The following is a 16372-nucleotide window of genomic DNA, read 5'->3' as shown; positions in this document are numbered from 1 at the left end:
TTCTATTAAGCATTTAGGTACTTTTCAGTCAGTTTTAGTTGGACAGAGTGAATTAATGCCGCTGAAATCTCGCGGGACCTGAAAGATAGGAGTTGTACTGTTTCACAAATTTCCACGCCGTGTCTTCAACGTTATTTTTTTTACGTCGAGAAATTCAAGTTTTATAGATGTCGGCAGTCATTAGTTGTAATGTGCGCAGTTCGTCTTAACTGTCGGAATAGTAAAAAAATAGTTGAAAATAAAACTGCACTACTTCGAGTTTTGTCTTGGAGGAACTGGGAAGCGGGGATTCGACGGTTTTAAGTTAGCGCAGAAGAGTGGACGTTAAAACGAAACCGGCCACTTTCGACAGATCATATTCGGGGTAGTAAATGCTCAGTCAGCCAAGGTCTGCGGCTCGGGCTGTCTAACTCAATTAAACTTGCCAACCGCGTAAAGTGCCGGTTCGTTTATTGGGGTGACGTTGGGAACCCATAGCGGCTGGTTCCGAGAATTCAATTGAATTTTTTTTGTCTCCTCCTGGTTTAAACTGCACGCTCGATTTGGTTTGTGGAGCTCCAAACCTGCGTTTGAAGTTCTGTGTTGCAGTTTCAAAGAATGGATTCGGAAATGAATATATTAGGGCATAACATTCGAATACAAAACTGGTGGTTGAGTTATACAAATAGATTTTTTTTTCTGGGACGGACATAGCGTGATGGGTAAGACCATCGCCTTTCACGTAGCCTACCTGTGTTCAATTCCAAATCCCGCACATAGAGTCAGAAAGTTATTCGGACCGAACAGGAAAATGACCTTAAGGTTAAAACCTCTATAGTAAAAAAAAGATTTTGCCTTTTCACATATATGACAGCAATCACATAGTTTCGCCTCAAAGCGTAACACACTAGTAAATGATACTCTAAATATGATGGGCCAAAGACTAATTGAGTGAAAATAGAAATGAAATAACAGCAATGCGTACTGATATCGTTTTTGTAGCTTTTTGAATATAAAATTTAAAATTATTGGATTTTTTAGGCTAATGATTAAGGTTATTTGACACACGGAAACTCTACAATTACAGACTATCAATGGAAACACAAGTTGGTTGTAAATAATAGGTTCAAGATACTTTAATAAAAGAAGTTGCTTTCGAAAGCAATGCATTTTTCATCTTTCCTTTGAAGCGTTTAATTCGTGAAGCTATTTTCCTACATTTTCATGCTTGAGACATCGATGAAAACAAATCACAGTCCGCATTGGCTAAGTCTGGGGAATATGACAAGTAGGGCAAAAACTCCCATTTGAGCTCAGAAATTATTATTTTTACGTTTCGTCTTTGACTCATCAGTGCAGAGCAGTTCAAATTGAACGGCTTAGTGCTAAACTCGGCAGTTCAATTTGAACCGCTAAGCAGACGTAAAGTTTCTGCTACTTACAGAACACTTTTTGTTTTGCAACGGAGTGCAATGTTGTTTCTGACGTGCCGAACGAAGAAATTATGTTTCGGACCGCTTGCGCTGTATTTTCAAGGGCGTTCTGGACATTTTTCTACTAATTCAGTTTTCCGTCAGTAGCATTTAGTTTCCCTGCTTTGAAAAGCTCATAGTACAATACAGCTTCTTGATCCCACCAAATGCACTGTACTGTTTTCTTTCCAAAGCCGATATGAACAGTTGATATTCATGGTTGGTCAGTGTCGACCCATGATTTTCTGCGCTTAGGATTGTTAAAATAAATCCATGTATCGTATCCCATCCCGATCCGGCGCAGAAAACCTTTTATTTTATGTCGAGAAGGCAAAATTTCGCTTATCGTTTTTTGTTATTTCTGTTGACTATCATTCAGCCTATTAATCTTCCTACCTTCTGAATCTTTCGCATGACGTTTGGGTTGACCTATGCGTTCTTCGCTCTGCATACTGAAATATTTACATTTAACTCGTTTAAACCAACATTCACATGCCTCGACCGATAGAGCATGCTCCTCATAAGCTTCAACAAGTATTCGATGGGATTCAACAGTACTTTTTTCTCTTAAAACAAAATAATGAATCAACATTCCCGCAAATGTTTATTATTTGGCCAGAAATGTACATCACACCTACTTGCAATCGACAAAACCGAAATGATGTTTAGGAACGTAATGTTAAAGCAAAATAATGACGGAAAATCAATCCCTGTCTGCAGAGACATCTCTTGAACAAAATCCGGATTAAAAACTGGCACATCTGATATATGACTGGTGATCAGCCCAAGCATATTTCTTACGAAGAACCTATCATTCCGAAGTTGGGCTCGCTTCTGCGTAGCCAGTGTTCATGTGGGTAACATAACCCAGTTCGTCTATTATGTAATGTATATAACCCCTTGCCCAGAGTAGTCCATAAAGAAATAATAAGAAGCACTATTTTTCCATTAACCATCACAATCACAGTCACGACATTAACTATTTGCTTTTAATGTATTAATTAACGATTGTAATTGAAACAATGACCAGTAGTAGTAAGGCCTTAAAAAGTTATATAAACTGATTTCTAGACCGCCTGCTTTGGTTAAAACAGCTTGTTCAAATCACCCTTTGCGTTTTTGTTTCAATGATACAAAGATTCGAAATCGAAATATTGCAATATTTACTTTTCCCGAACGATATCCGAAACTTATAAAATTGCACAATATTTTTCACTAGACTAGTATAAAATGGGAATCTGAAAATTAAACCTCGGAGGTCACCAACCTCCTTCGAACTCCAGATGCTATCTTCTTAAAAGAAAGCAGTTGAACAGTCATCGAAAATTTCCAAATCTTCCATTTCAAGACAATCAACGAATGAACCGTCGGCCCAAAGGATAGCCAAAAAACGAAACGATGCTCGATAATTTCCCCCATCGGCAACAACATGGAATAAAAAACGGACAATACAACGATTGGAACAAATTTATTCTATCCGGCAGGTGATACTAAAATGTCGACAGAAGATATTAATATAAAAGAGAAAAGGAAAACGATTCGAAAAACTTTTCTTCTTTCGTGTATCGCTACCTGAATGAAGGCTGAAACGCCGATTAATCCCCTGAAAAGAGACGCAATCATCATAACAATAGAAAATGATTACCTCAAGAGAGAAATGAATTATGCGATTTTCTGGGACCGTTGACTGTTTCAAAAGGCACGTGGCAGAGATAAAACTCCAAATTTTCACTACCTTATGAAAATTTAGCATCAACTATTTTGTTACTATCGAATCACTCCTGTACTGCCTAAAACAATGAGTAGAAAGCAGTGAACTAGATTCAGGAATATGTTCGCAATTACCAGTGACAAGGGTCGGCCTTTTGGTTTTCCACGTCGTTGCCAAATCCGTCATGTCCAGACGACTGGGAAAAGCTTTTTTCATGTCATCGTTTGGGGCAGGGTTAATCCAATGACGCCTTCGGTCGAGACTCTAATCAGCCTCGAAAAATTGGTCGTGGTTAAAGTGAACTTGGGTAGGAGAGCGGCTATTTTATTTCTCTAGACATCGTCGTTATCGAAATTGAACCTTCGTTGTCCTGCGGCTGACATCGAGGAACTGTAGTGGAACAAACTACAACTGAGAATCGAAGAAGAATTCCGCATAATCTGGCAAACAAATTAGACTTTCCGATGATTCTGACAACATTTCATCCTTCTGTGGAGAAAAACTTCGCCATTGTCAGATAGCCATAAATAATCGTTTTAATCGTTCCTGTCCTGATTAAAAAACTTCTAATTCACAACTTTGCATGCAGGGCGGCGTAATTGATTACCCAAAAATCCGTATCAACACCGAATCACATCAATATTCGAGTAGCAATAAAACAGATAGCTTCTTCCCATCCCACAGAGCGTTCTGAGCCAGCGTCAAGCCATCGTCCTTGACTGATTTATCCTTTAGTCATGACGATGACACTATACGGGACAGCCAGTAGCACTAATAACATTGTTTTCGGGCAATGTCGTCCTTGTTGTCATCGTCACCAGATCATCGCCGAGCAGGCTACAGTTCTGACAAACCGAAAAGGAAGAAATAAAAGATGTTCTTTTCCACTAGCAACACAAACGATGGTTCACTGTCTCTTTCTCGTGCTGTGTCCTTACCTACTGTTACACAATAGTCCATATGCGAGTGGCACATCCCAGCACATGGTCGGAGGGCCAAGACGGAAATCTACGGACCGTGAGTACCCACATAGACTCTAGCGCAGATTGAAAGCAATATCATGCGGATGTCTAAATTGATTTCTGCAGTTTGTTGATAATACAGGGAAGGAACAAATGCCATGCCCAATGTTTGGTGGAAGGAAAGGACCTGCTAGATGAACAATAGAACAGTGTATAAAGTTGGAGATTTGCGCTATATTGGTGCAATAAAACGTGCCAGTTGAAGGATAGTTTTCTCCGTTTCTCTGTTATTTCGGGAGGAAGAGTTTCAGCTGACGAGGAAAGCAATGGGAAAGCTGCATTTCACATGGTTCTTCGATGTTTGACTTCACCTCCATTTCCTCCGCGCGCATCACAAGCCGCTGGTTCGGCGATGTTACATTATTGCAATTACATTTCCATTTATAGTGGGAGCTGGATTCCGAATGATATAACGGCAAAAGTGTCCCGTTCTGTTCGATGGCATGAGAAAATATTGGTCTTTTTTTCTTCTGTGTCATTCAACTAGTCGCTGAAGAGAACATCGATTCCCCGACGAAGGGACATTTCAGAGCAAATCCCGGAGTACGGTTCTGCTGCCGAAGGCTCCCTTTGGCCTTTTTTTGCTGAAACCTTTCTTCGGGCAGCCTCGGACAAATAATAGATTTTGTCCTCGCGCTGAAAGTAATTTGACAGATCGTAAATCGTTTGTGAAATTAAATCTAGATTGATTTGTATAGTTTTCCTCACCACTGGTCGTTTTTGTGTCCATTCGGAAAAGCGATGTTTATCTTGGGATGAGTTTGCCTTAAGGCTCTCGTAGAATGAGGTCAGTTCAAACTGTTTTTTGTGCATGTGGTACGTGTTTTCGGTATTTCTCATTAACATTATCTTCCAAGCTAAGTGGAATACCAGATTCATTCTGATGTCGGTCTAATTGTTTTTTTTTTCTATGGGATTTGAAATGAAATCATTAAGCAAAATAAATTTGTCTACGGATATACAAGTTGTCAGAATCCATGTACTACTCCGTCAAAAAATTGCTTCCGGAACTAGTCAAGAGAGAACGTCAAGTCCTTAGTTGCAAATTACATTTTAATTAACTAAAAGGGCGCTCAGACTCCTCTACGCCAGGAGCAGTCGAAAAAACAACGGGCCCACCAAGACTTTTTTTTTACTCTTATAATAACAATCCGGACTAGGAGTTTCTGCAAGCCACCGCAGGCTCATAAATTATTTCCATTTCATTTAAAAATTAGGCCCGGTCGTGAAGTGCTGAGAATAGAAGCACTTTATTAAAGTCTCCCTTGGGCGACAGCGGCGACAAAAAGCTATACTCGCAGTGCAACATATGCCAGCCGACCCAGTATCGGAACGAAACAGTTTTCCTACACATGTTCTGGAACACACAACCATCTGTGTGAGTATCGTCCCACATGATAAAGTTTTTCGGCTGTTTCCCAGCAAAAAAAAACAACTCCCAACTCATTCTCCTGCTTCGCACACAACCAACATAAAGACAAGAAATTTAAGGCACCTCAAAAAACGATTATTACGTATTTCCGGTCCAATCAGCGAAATGTTTTCCAGAAAAGTCACTTCACAAGAGGCTTTATTGAGAAAGTACGCTCAGCCAATGGCAGAAAAATCGCTATTAAGCAAGCTAAACTTAGGAGAAACTTTATAATGATTATTGTTGGATTATTAGTTATTAATTGTGATAACTCTCGTCTAAGTGCTTCTAAAATCACCAAAGACCTAAAATAAACCGCAAAACAAACTTTCTTCTTTGTGTTTGAATCAAACTTATTAACTTCTTCTATCTGTGTAACTTCTCTGGGACCGAAAAAAGTCTCAAATTTCTCTTGCCACCAAACAATAGGAGTCGAACAAACTAATGAAGTAAAAAAAAAAAAAAAGTCAGAGAACTGATGAAAAATGGTACACAAAAATTAAATCTCATATTCAAATTGAAAATAAAATTTATAATTTCAAAACAAAAGCTATGAATTCCTGATTTACATTTGAATGTCTCGAAAATAAAACGCCTACCTTTTGATTGCATGCTAATGATTATTTTATTTATTGTTTATTATTATTATTATTTTATCTTCTTGCCCTTGAATTAAATTTGTAGTGTGTTCGTATCACGTTGCCATGTTGGTAATGACAAGGGACAAATATAACCTTTTAGTCTACCTAGTGGTGTGACAATGCATTCCTCTTGCCATTTAAATAGTTTCAATAAAATATTTGAAAGATTCTATTCTCGGCCATTAGTGTTGAGAGCTTATCGAATAACCTAACAGTAGCTTTCAAACGAGTTTAAGTCTTTCGAAATTGATTCGTTCATCTCCGAAACATGTTGGTGCATAAAAACCACTGGGCTTTGTCGGTTCTGGTAAAGAGGTAAGATTACCTCCCTATAATCGGAAATGTTCGCCAGAACCCTTCCAAATTTGATTAGCGTTGTTAGCTTTCAAGTAAGCCTATCGAAATTTATCGAAATTCGTAGAGTCATATTGGAGAAAATTCAGCCGATGAAAATGTACGGTTAGTCGGTTACGTCATTTATACTATTATATCTTCAGACGGAAGACTTTGAAAACACACTATTTCCGATTCCGATAAAACCAAAAATTGAATTGAAGTTGCTGACTAATCTTCAAAGTATTCGGTATACAATTCACAAAAAAACGAATTCAAATTTAAAGTCTCGAAAACTCACAACACAACTTTACTGTGTTGTTCGTTCAATTATTGTGTAGATCCTAAAAAACGGAATGAGTCTGATATGTCAACATATCAGATCAATCACCATACACTGCGATTCCAATTTGCTCTCTGAACGACCATTTTTTGTGTATTCGCATCATTGAACTATCAAAATAAACCATTACTTTCGTTTATTGATACAATTTTTATTTACTTAGCATGTGAATATAAATTTCAAACCATGTTCCCAGACGGCCCTTATGAGTCCATTTTTGAGCATATTCCAAAGCATCTCAGTTTCCTAATTGGAATTTGACATCAAACCAGCCAGTGACAGCATCAACACGTCACGCAAGTAACTAGGGTAAACGGCCCCTAATTATCCCCTACCGTTGACACCGTTAGTTTTACTGTCTCTGTTCAATGTATAGGATAAAAACTGGTTTTCCTGTGGAAGGTCCTGAGGCAGAGAAAGAAGAGAGGCTGAGAAATTGGTGAAAAGATGTTCTGATTTGGTTATGAACATGAGATGATTACCCTGTATCTGTTCTATCAGTGGCAAGGTGTGGCGTTCTCCGCATGAACATGAGCCAAATGAAACAACGTCAACAACGAATTGACACAGTTTCCACTGCGTAACGAATGCGTACAACGTTAGTACCTCTTGTTCGCACCCGCGAATGTTCGCCAATAGGTGGGATTTGTATATTTGCATCTAGATTAATATGCAACCTGCTATCCAGAACCGATTGTCAATTTTCAGTCATGATGAATGAAATATATAAATATGAAAAAAAATTGATTGGTATTCGACATTGCAATAGCAATCCCCTTGTCGACGATAATCGATATCAGTGATCCGACAGTGAAAATGAAATGAAAATACGACGAAATCGGAATGAGTTTAATGACCTATCTCGACATTTGGTCTGCATCCAAACGGATGCAACAAGGTCGAAAGATAATAAGGAGAACATTTATTGCGCTAAAATTATACATAACAGATGCAGTTTCTGTGAAGAAAATATGAACGGACAATAATATAAATACGAATTTTCTGTAATCTTACTCAAACAACAAAGATGAAACAAAAGTTCACAAGGGAGTAATCTGAATCAGAGACTCATAACGGCTGAAGGATGCTAATCACCAACCCGCTTTTCACGATTAGTGGTACTACATAGTGTTTAACGCTAATCAGCAGGTAACACATTGTATATTTAGTGGAATATCTAACCGCGGAATGCTAACAGTCTACAATCAAAGCTTTGATTTCTGCAAAAGCACAAAGGGATTAAGCACCAGGAAGTCCCGTATCGAATGGCACGAGAACAACGCGGTGAGTGTAATTTATCAAATTAATCATCTCCATTATCGTGCAACATGCTTCTCCTGGGCTTTTGTGGCGTGAGTCAAAGATGTATGATACCTAACTCCAACCAACAGCACATTAAGGCAACCGAACCGAGCCATCTAAGCAGAATCCTGACACCACCATTACTGGCAACCACCGTCAAATTGGGTGGCGTCGTTATCGGAGATGTTAATCAATTAATTTTGTGTCATTCGTGCCAAGATCCGAGCACTCGAACCGCAACAAACGGATATGATGCGGAATCGCATCGAATTCTATGACCCGATGGCCCGGGTCCGGGTCCGGCAGAAGGAAGCCAAAGGTGATGGAACGAAAGTATCCGGTTGATTTGAGCAAACCCCGGAGAATGCCCACGGTAATGTACAATGAGTGGCATGAGAGTCATGATACCAGAGGAATGGTGAGCGATACGAAACGGTGACAGTTGATTGATTGTTGACCATTCAGGTTGGTAGACACCAACAGAATGACTGTTTCCGACGATGGAGTGTTATGACCTATTCAGGAGCTGAAAGTGTTGGTTTCAGTTTGAAAAGGACAAAAGATTTATACCATCTGGTTTATTGAATAAGATTCAACGAAATTTGAAGCTACAAAACACAAAATTGATTACTACAAACAGTTGTACAAAGTCAACAGAAAATGATGCACCCTAAATTGTCATAAATGCTGAAAGTTATCAGAAGAAATGTATGAACAACGATTTGGTACCATTGTACCAGAGCAATTCGATAAATTATAGAATAGACGGACGTGGAAGAAACTTTGAACACATCTTGAATATGCAAATCATTAATTTTGCTCGGATAGGGAGAAACCGATTCGACTGAAGAATGATTTTTAACAAGGGGGAACGCATTTACTTTTTTTTCGAATCATTGTAACTCGAAAATTATGCATTCCAAAAAATAGTGTCCAGAAAGAAGTTGTAGGAAATCAACTGAACACTAATAAATACGATTTTAAGCTTCCTAGTGCAATAATGATGTCTTGTTTGTATAACTCATATTTTCATAGATAGCATTATGCAATCCTTTTTCACAAAATCTTGAACAAAAATATTATAGTTCATTTGAATTTAAACCAGATTATTTCAATTCGTGAGCAGTTTTGAGCAAAATTAGAAAAAATCGCTATTTTCGCTTCAATTAACGGTTTGAAATTTTAAACCCACCTAATCCTGTAGCTTCGGAACCGGAGGGCGCATCCGAACAAAATTAAATAGCAATCTATTGGACCATAAGACCTTTCATTTAACACTAAATTAATTTCAGCTATCTCTGAGAAAATAAAGTGGGTTCCGTTTTTGAGTTTTAAATTTTTTTTCCGATACTTCCGAAATCGGTATAACTGTCATCGGTTCGTTTGGTTAGCAACTAACATAACCTACATATTGAAACAGTTTCACCTTGTGCACGAAGCGAAGCTTTTTGATGCAATGCACTGTTATCGCATCGCGTTCACTGTGACATGCTTGCTTGCAGTGACCGAGTTTTATTACCTTTAGTTGGTAAGCTACCAAAGGATACAAAGAGTTTAAACAATATCAAACAAAAGAAAACTATACAATCAATGAAAATGTTCTCGAACTACGATACGAAGAAAATTTAACAACTCGTTTGTAAGCCCAAAAATCAAAAATCAATAGCCGCTTTAAGAAATCAATCACGAAGAACTTTTTGATATGTAGTCCATTCTAGATTTTTCAGCGTCGGTGTGAAGACAATTCGTACCTTGTGTACCTCTGCAACCGAGAATTGTCTTTTCCTCCCTTTAGTTCCGCTTTAACATACATTTGTCATACATTTCTTCCATATATTAAAACATTTCATGAAATTTTGGATCTGGATCTCAGCAATGTTTATTGAGTTTATTAAACTACTTTATATTTCTAATTGATTTAGGCGCCAACTGAAAGTTCGAGATGTTCTATTATTTTTAATCTAATCATATCCTTAACATATTAACACAAAATGTTAAATTAGCTAGTTAGTATTAATATCCAATTGCAACGCATTCGATTGGCTACCAGTTTATTCGATTATAAACCACTACACCACGCTCACTATCTTATTAATCCTACCCACCTATTTGTGGGCGTCCTTCTGGCAGACCAACTACCACCAACATATGTAACGACGTTGATAAAGAGAGATATGCACACTGACTGACTGACTGACTGACTGCCGGCCTGACTCTTGGGCACCATCACGGCGTACGACAGATCCAAATTCTGAGTTACACACGATTGTCGTGGGTAAGTTTTTAAACCCGACATTCCTCTGCTGCTTGTTGTATGTTGTATGCATTTACCGCCTGCGATGGTACTTAGTGGTTATGGCTGCATGTCGCCGTGCAGTTCTTCTTCACCTCGAGGTTGATGCACAAACTAATCCAACTGAATCCGAGATATTCTGTCTCCGTTGTAAACCCTTGCACTATGAAGCGTTATTATTCACGTTGATGCTTCATTCGACCCGGGAAAATTGTGTCGTCGGTCGTGGCCTGTGGCAGCCTGTTTGCTCCTGAGCTCAGCAGTTCCGTATCTCACACTGGCGTGGGCGATATATGTATGTCGCGCAACCTAGCTCAACTAAAACAATTCGACCGCTGATGCTGAATGATGTAATAAACTCTTGAGCACTTTCGTGGTATGTCCATAGTCATCGATGTACATACGATGTCATAAAATGGTTGGTTTCCGGCTGATTACCGTTGATACAAGATTTAAGGACATTCGCGGTATGCCTCATCCGTCAGATGACCAGGGTAAATCACGGTAAATATTCTGATTGACGAATAGCATAAAAAGTCCGTCAACATTGGAGTCTCCTAACGTTTCGGAATCGAAAAACTCTTTTCATGCAAACTGTTTTCGTCTCTAATGTTAATCTCAAAATCCTCAAATCGAGTCAAGGATTTGGGAATGCGTATCAAAAATTCGAAACCGTAATTTCAATTCATTGATGGACTCGGAATAAACAGTGATAAGAACCGGACGTATAGATTCCAACGATTATTTGGACGTATAGATTCCAACAAATATTAGGACATTTTGTTTCGGCACTATTCTATCAGTGAACAAACAGTTTTATCGATTGGTTCTAACGACATTCACCAGACCAGATTTTGTACAGCCAGAGTAGAAAAGATGAATTTTATTCCATTCTTGGAGTATTCTTAGTGCTTTGCAATACTGTAATCACTTTTAATCGAAACGAGTTCAAAAATTGAAAGAATCCATTGCAAAAGTGTCACCATCGTTCTTTTTACTTCCAGCAAAAAGTCATCGGACTTTACATACTCCGACCTAGACGAAAAACTGTGTACACGTTTTCTGCATGGCAGGCCATTTATTTTGCACGAATGTATACGTCAATGTTGTCACTCATTAGCTGTCAATTATTCATATGTTATGTCGGAAAAGAAATTGTTAAATAACTAAACAGAAACAAAAAATCGAAAGTTCCACAATTAGAAAACAAACTGAAAATATATCATTCTAAATAGACGCACCTTTAATTTTTTTTTTCCATGAAGTGATTAAATCCAACATTTGACGTTAATTCGATTAGTTTATTTTTGAAAATTCAGAAATAACAACTGAAGAAATAGTCAGGCATTTGCCAAACTTCAAGTTTTGAGACGACAAGAAATTTTAGGTTCTTTAGGAACATGGATATTTTGTAAATTATCGTTCTTCACTTTTCCAAGTTAAACGGTTCCCCACCCTAGCACTAAGATATGATTCCACAGATCAAAAGCAACAAATTTACCGATAGCGACATTTCTCTTAAATCTAACCATTTTCGAGATATTTAGACATGCAATTCGAATTACTCAGGTTTTCGTTAAATAATAATGTGTTTTATATGATAAACAAAAAATGAAATTTAAAAGACTTTTGAATCAGTAGTACTATGAAATAGACATTTGTTAAATCAAAAACGATCGATGTAAAACCTAATTGGAACGCATTGAGACTAAAGAAATTATTAGGGGAGACCGGACAGCTTGAATATCTTATAAACCTGATATTATTTCGATTCATGTATTGACTTTGTTAAAGGCTCTTAGAAATGACGTGGTAGAAATGACTTGGGTAAACACCCAGTTTAAATGGATGTTTTATCAATTTCTAAATATTGTCCGATTTAGCCCCAGTCTCCTCTATATTATGAAAATATCACCTGAGAAATGCTTGAATCGTTATATGTTAGTCTTAGAATTTCTGTAACATGTAAGAGCCTTTTTACCTAGGCTCTAGGCTCTATGCACAATTCGTGCAACTTTTCAACAGGATGATTTTGATTCATTAGTCATTTGCCTATCTGTGCCAACAGTAAACAATGTCTACGATAATCGTTGCTTCTGCCTGGTATTAAGATCGCGTTGAAATAAGATTTTCTTGAGAAAAATGACCTTCAGCTGCTTAAATCGATTGCTACGCTCGATCTTTTAAAATGTTTCACCTAATTCCAAATTCTCTTGCATATCACAAAAATTTTTCAAATTTTATGGTTGAAACATTGCTCACACGATTGACACAATTGTAAAACAACTATGTTGTTCCCATCGAGTTAGAATCACATGAGAATTCAATAGGAATTAATGTAAAAATAAACTTGTGATTTTAACCTACTGTACGACAAAAATTCGCTATGCTCATTCATAATTTCACACATAGCCCATATGCTAAGCCAGAAAATCTGTTATTTGTGGTAATTTGAAATTACTGCAGAAAATTTAGAGTAAATGATTTCAACAAACGATACAAATATAAAGAGGATTTAATGGTACTTCGTGGGCAACCAGTTTGCGCAAAGTACACAAGACTAATTTATTTTTTATACGTTTTGTCTTCGACTCACCAGTGCACTTGTAGTTAATATTGAGCTGCTAATGCCACCGCGCGTTTAAATTAAAGCTATTTGCAAAAAAAAAACTTATCAATTATTATAATTATCCATATGAAATGTAATCATAATTGAGTTGCGGTTGCGATTTATGATAAACCTCGAGTTGGCATTAGCAGTTAAAAAAAACTGCTCATGCTCTAACCAGTCCAAGACGAAACGTAATTAATATGACGAAACGTAATAATAATAAAGGTTTGCTAAACCTTTGCTCCAGAAAATATGCTTGATTTCATTATATATTTTCAACACTTCAAAAATGAAAAGCATATGCTGATAAATCAACATCCAAGCACTTTCAGTGAGAGTTGTTGATACTTCAGCATACAATGATAAATAACGGCTAGTCCGCCCATTCTTCAGCCGCCCCATTTGGATGAGTTTGTTTAGGTTCAAAACCAACACCAACATACACAAAGAAAACCATGCAATCCAATCCGATCCAAACTAGTACAACCTTTCACTCGCTTTCCGGACTTCTGGGAGGGACTGGTCCCGGGTGGTTCGTAAAGGAGGTGTAATAATTCTTGATAAAAGTCAAATAACAACTATTACAATAAATCTTCCGGTTTCATTCGACTGCTTTCTTACTGTTTCACCGAGACAGCTGCTTCCCAAGGGATCATGAGTCACTTATACTGAGTGATTCCATGACGACCTCATTCTGTCTGTTGTGCCCCAGATGAACAATCACGGGTAAAGAGAAATATATATTACTCAAAAATCCTTCGCAGTACAGTTTCAAACATTTGGCTTCGATTTCGAATGAAGTAATGGTTTTGGGAAATTATAATGACTACTACCATACTTTAGAGGACATATGAAATGATTTTCATACATAACATTGAGATGATTGGGCCAAACTCAATTGAATTTATGTGATCCGGAGTAAATCACGAATTTAATCATTGCAGTGACTCACCAAAAGTCACTTCAGCAAAACTCCAGCTCACAAACTAAATCCAGTGGGTCTGTGTAATCTCGGCGTTCAAAACTCAGCATGATTCATCAAAAGAACGGCCGCGCTCCCGATGTGGTCCTAATAGTCTTGTCAATCCTTGTGATAAGCTCCCAGTACTATCAAAGCACCACCTTTTTGTCGCTGCTCGTAAAAATGTCCAACCCGTTCGCTTGATGACACATTCCTTTCTTTTAGTTCCGTCCTGTTTCGGTCAAAATTTTAAGCTCAAAAACACAGCTCGTTCCGCATCTAAGACGAGAAGCCATCAAAACGAGAGCAATCCAAAAGCCGGAATATTCCAAAACAAAGCTTGCCTGCAGAGCCGGGAAGTAATTAACGAGGTCCTTTTTGCCTTCTTTGCTCATCCTGGCAAACCGATGGCTAGATTCAACTAGCTGTCGCCAGCGAGTTCGAAGACGTCAGAAAGTGTCCACATTTGAAACAACTATTCCACTTTTGATCTTCTTCTCTCTGCCTCACTGGCCTACAGCGTTATGACGAATACAAAGTGCCTTCCACCTCAATCCATACAAGCCTTAAGTCTTCAGGTCGAAACCGATGTGGGAGTTGGTAAATTAACAACGATCGAAGGTGAAGAGGGCTCTCAGGTCTGGACTTTTTCGGAGAACTAATGTTGTGTTTTGGGTAGGAATAGCGCAAACGCTACACAAACTGAATCTGGCTGACAACGAAGGAATGTGGGTGTATTTCCTAATATGGAACAAGTTTTTTTAATGGTTTCGTTCAGTTTGGGAAGCCAGCGCTGGACATAAAAATAAAACAAAAACACTTCTTTTGAGATAGGAGTCTCCGTTTGGACGGTTCCACAACAGCCGAGCTCCAGAAAGCAGAAAAGATTCTCCAATGATAACTCACCTGTTAGAATTGTGAAGACTGTTTGAAGCTGCAACCGTTGATGAGACATTTTGGTATTCCTGAAAAGAACAGAGAAAAAAGTTAGTTTGTGCATGAACCATAAATAATCCAAAAAACACTGACAAATGTGTAGTGGAAATTTTTAATCTGCTGAATCCAAACCGGATTTGAAAAAAATAATCCGACAGTGAGTTTTATTCAGATGACTGCCATCAGCAGCACAAATAGTAAACCAGTGCCTCGGGCCGGTATAAACATGTCAACGACCCGTGCCTAAGTTCAGTTCCAACAAGACCACCACTAGGTCTGTCATTTTCCTCGATCCCTTCTGGTACAGAATCAACCATCAGACAACAATCACCGATCTGCCGAGTGGTGGTGGGAGCGGTGGGAAAAAAGAGGGTCCGACGATTTACACCGAACGTATTCGCATACAATGGAACAACGGTGGACGAGCGTAGAAAAGTCATCGCGGGTTGCTGTGCACGCTCCCATGACATCTCTGTTTGTTTGTAGGAAGCATGTTTTCTCCCATGGTTACCGAGGTGAGACGCTGTGCCGAAGAAGCCATCTTGAATGTAGAAGATTTTCATTGCAAATGCGCTATCGAGCTTTAATTACATGATGCCTGTGGGGACTAGGATGATAGGACGATTTTGTATAACAGGTTGATCTGAAGCAGAACAAATCTACCATCATGTTTAACCGTTAATTGCACTGGCGACTCACGTCAAATCTAATGGTTGTGGACAGTGGAAGTGGAAGGTTTGCCAGAGACAAAAGAAAAATAAGTTTCAAAACATCATTTCTTGCTCTTGTTCTTGTAAAGTTTGTGAAACTAAAAATTCACTTTTGTTGGTACTTCGATACAATTCTCTTGCAGTTGTGGACAAAACTTCTGTTGTCGAAGGATTATCATCACCAGTGATTTTTTTTTGTCATTTATCACGTTGGTTAGGCTCGTGTATGCTGAATAAGCGAATGTAATTACTTGATTTTTCCGTAAAGACAACAACGGCTAGTTTTTCTTAGCTAGATGGTGCAGAAAGTTCTAGTTGTTCTAGAATTGACAAAGACTATCCAATACACCATTTGAAATATTAGTTTCGATTAGCAAATTGTTCGCTAATCATTTAATATATATATATATATATATATATATATATATATATATATATATATATATATATATATATATATATATATATATATATATATATATATATATATATATATATATATATATATATATATATATATATATATATATATATATATATATATATATATATATATATATATATATATATATATATATATATATATATATATATATATATATATATATATATATATATATATATATATATATATATATATATATATA

At 37.6% G+C, this 16372-nt stretch overlaps 1 protein-coding gene across 3 annotated transcripts in view; it reads right to left on the bottom strand.

Moving 5' to 3' along the window:
- LOC131435924 (nephrin-like) overlaps positions 1-16372 on the bottom strand; it is a 437633-nt gene that overhangs the window by 396752 nt on the left and 24509 nt on the right. For all 3 annotated transcript variants that reach the window (XM_058604222.1, XM_058604220.1, XM_058604221.1), the window contains exon 2: positions 14986-15044. In XM_058604222.1, the coding sequence (XP_058460205.1) occupies positions 14986-15034 (49 nt within the window). In that variant the 5' untranslated portion in view covers positions 15035-15044. The remainder of the gene's footprint in view (positions 1-14985; positions 15045-16372) is intronic.

Source organism: Malaya genurostris, chromosome 3 (genome assembly GCF_030247185.1).
Source record: "Malaya genurostris strain Urasoe2022 chromosome 3, Malgen_1.1, whole genome shotgun sequence".
Classification (NCBI taxonomy): domain Eukaryota; kingdom Metazoa; phylum Arthropoda; class Insecta; order Diptera; family Culicidae; genus Malaya; species Malaya genurostris.
The sequence above is the reverse complement of the archived record's forward strand: the minus strand, read 5'-3'. Positions and strand labels throughout refer to the sequence as shown.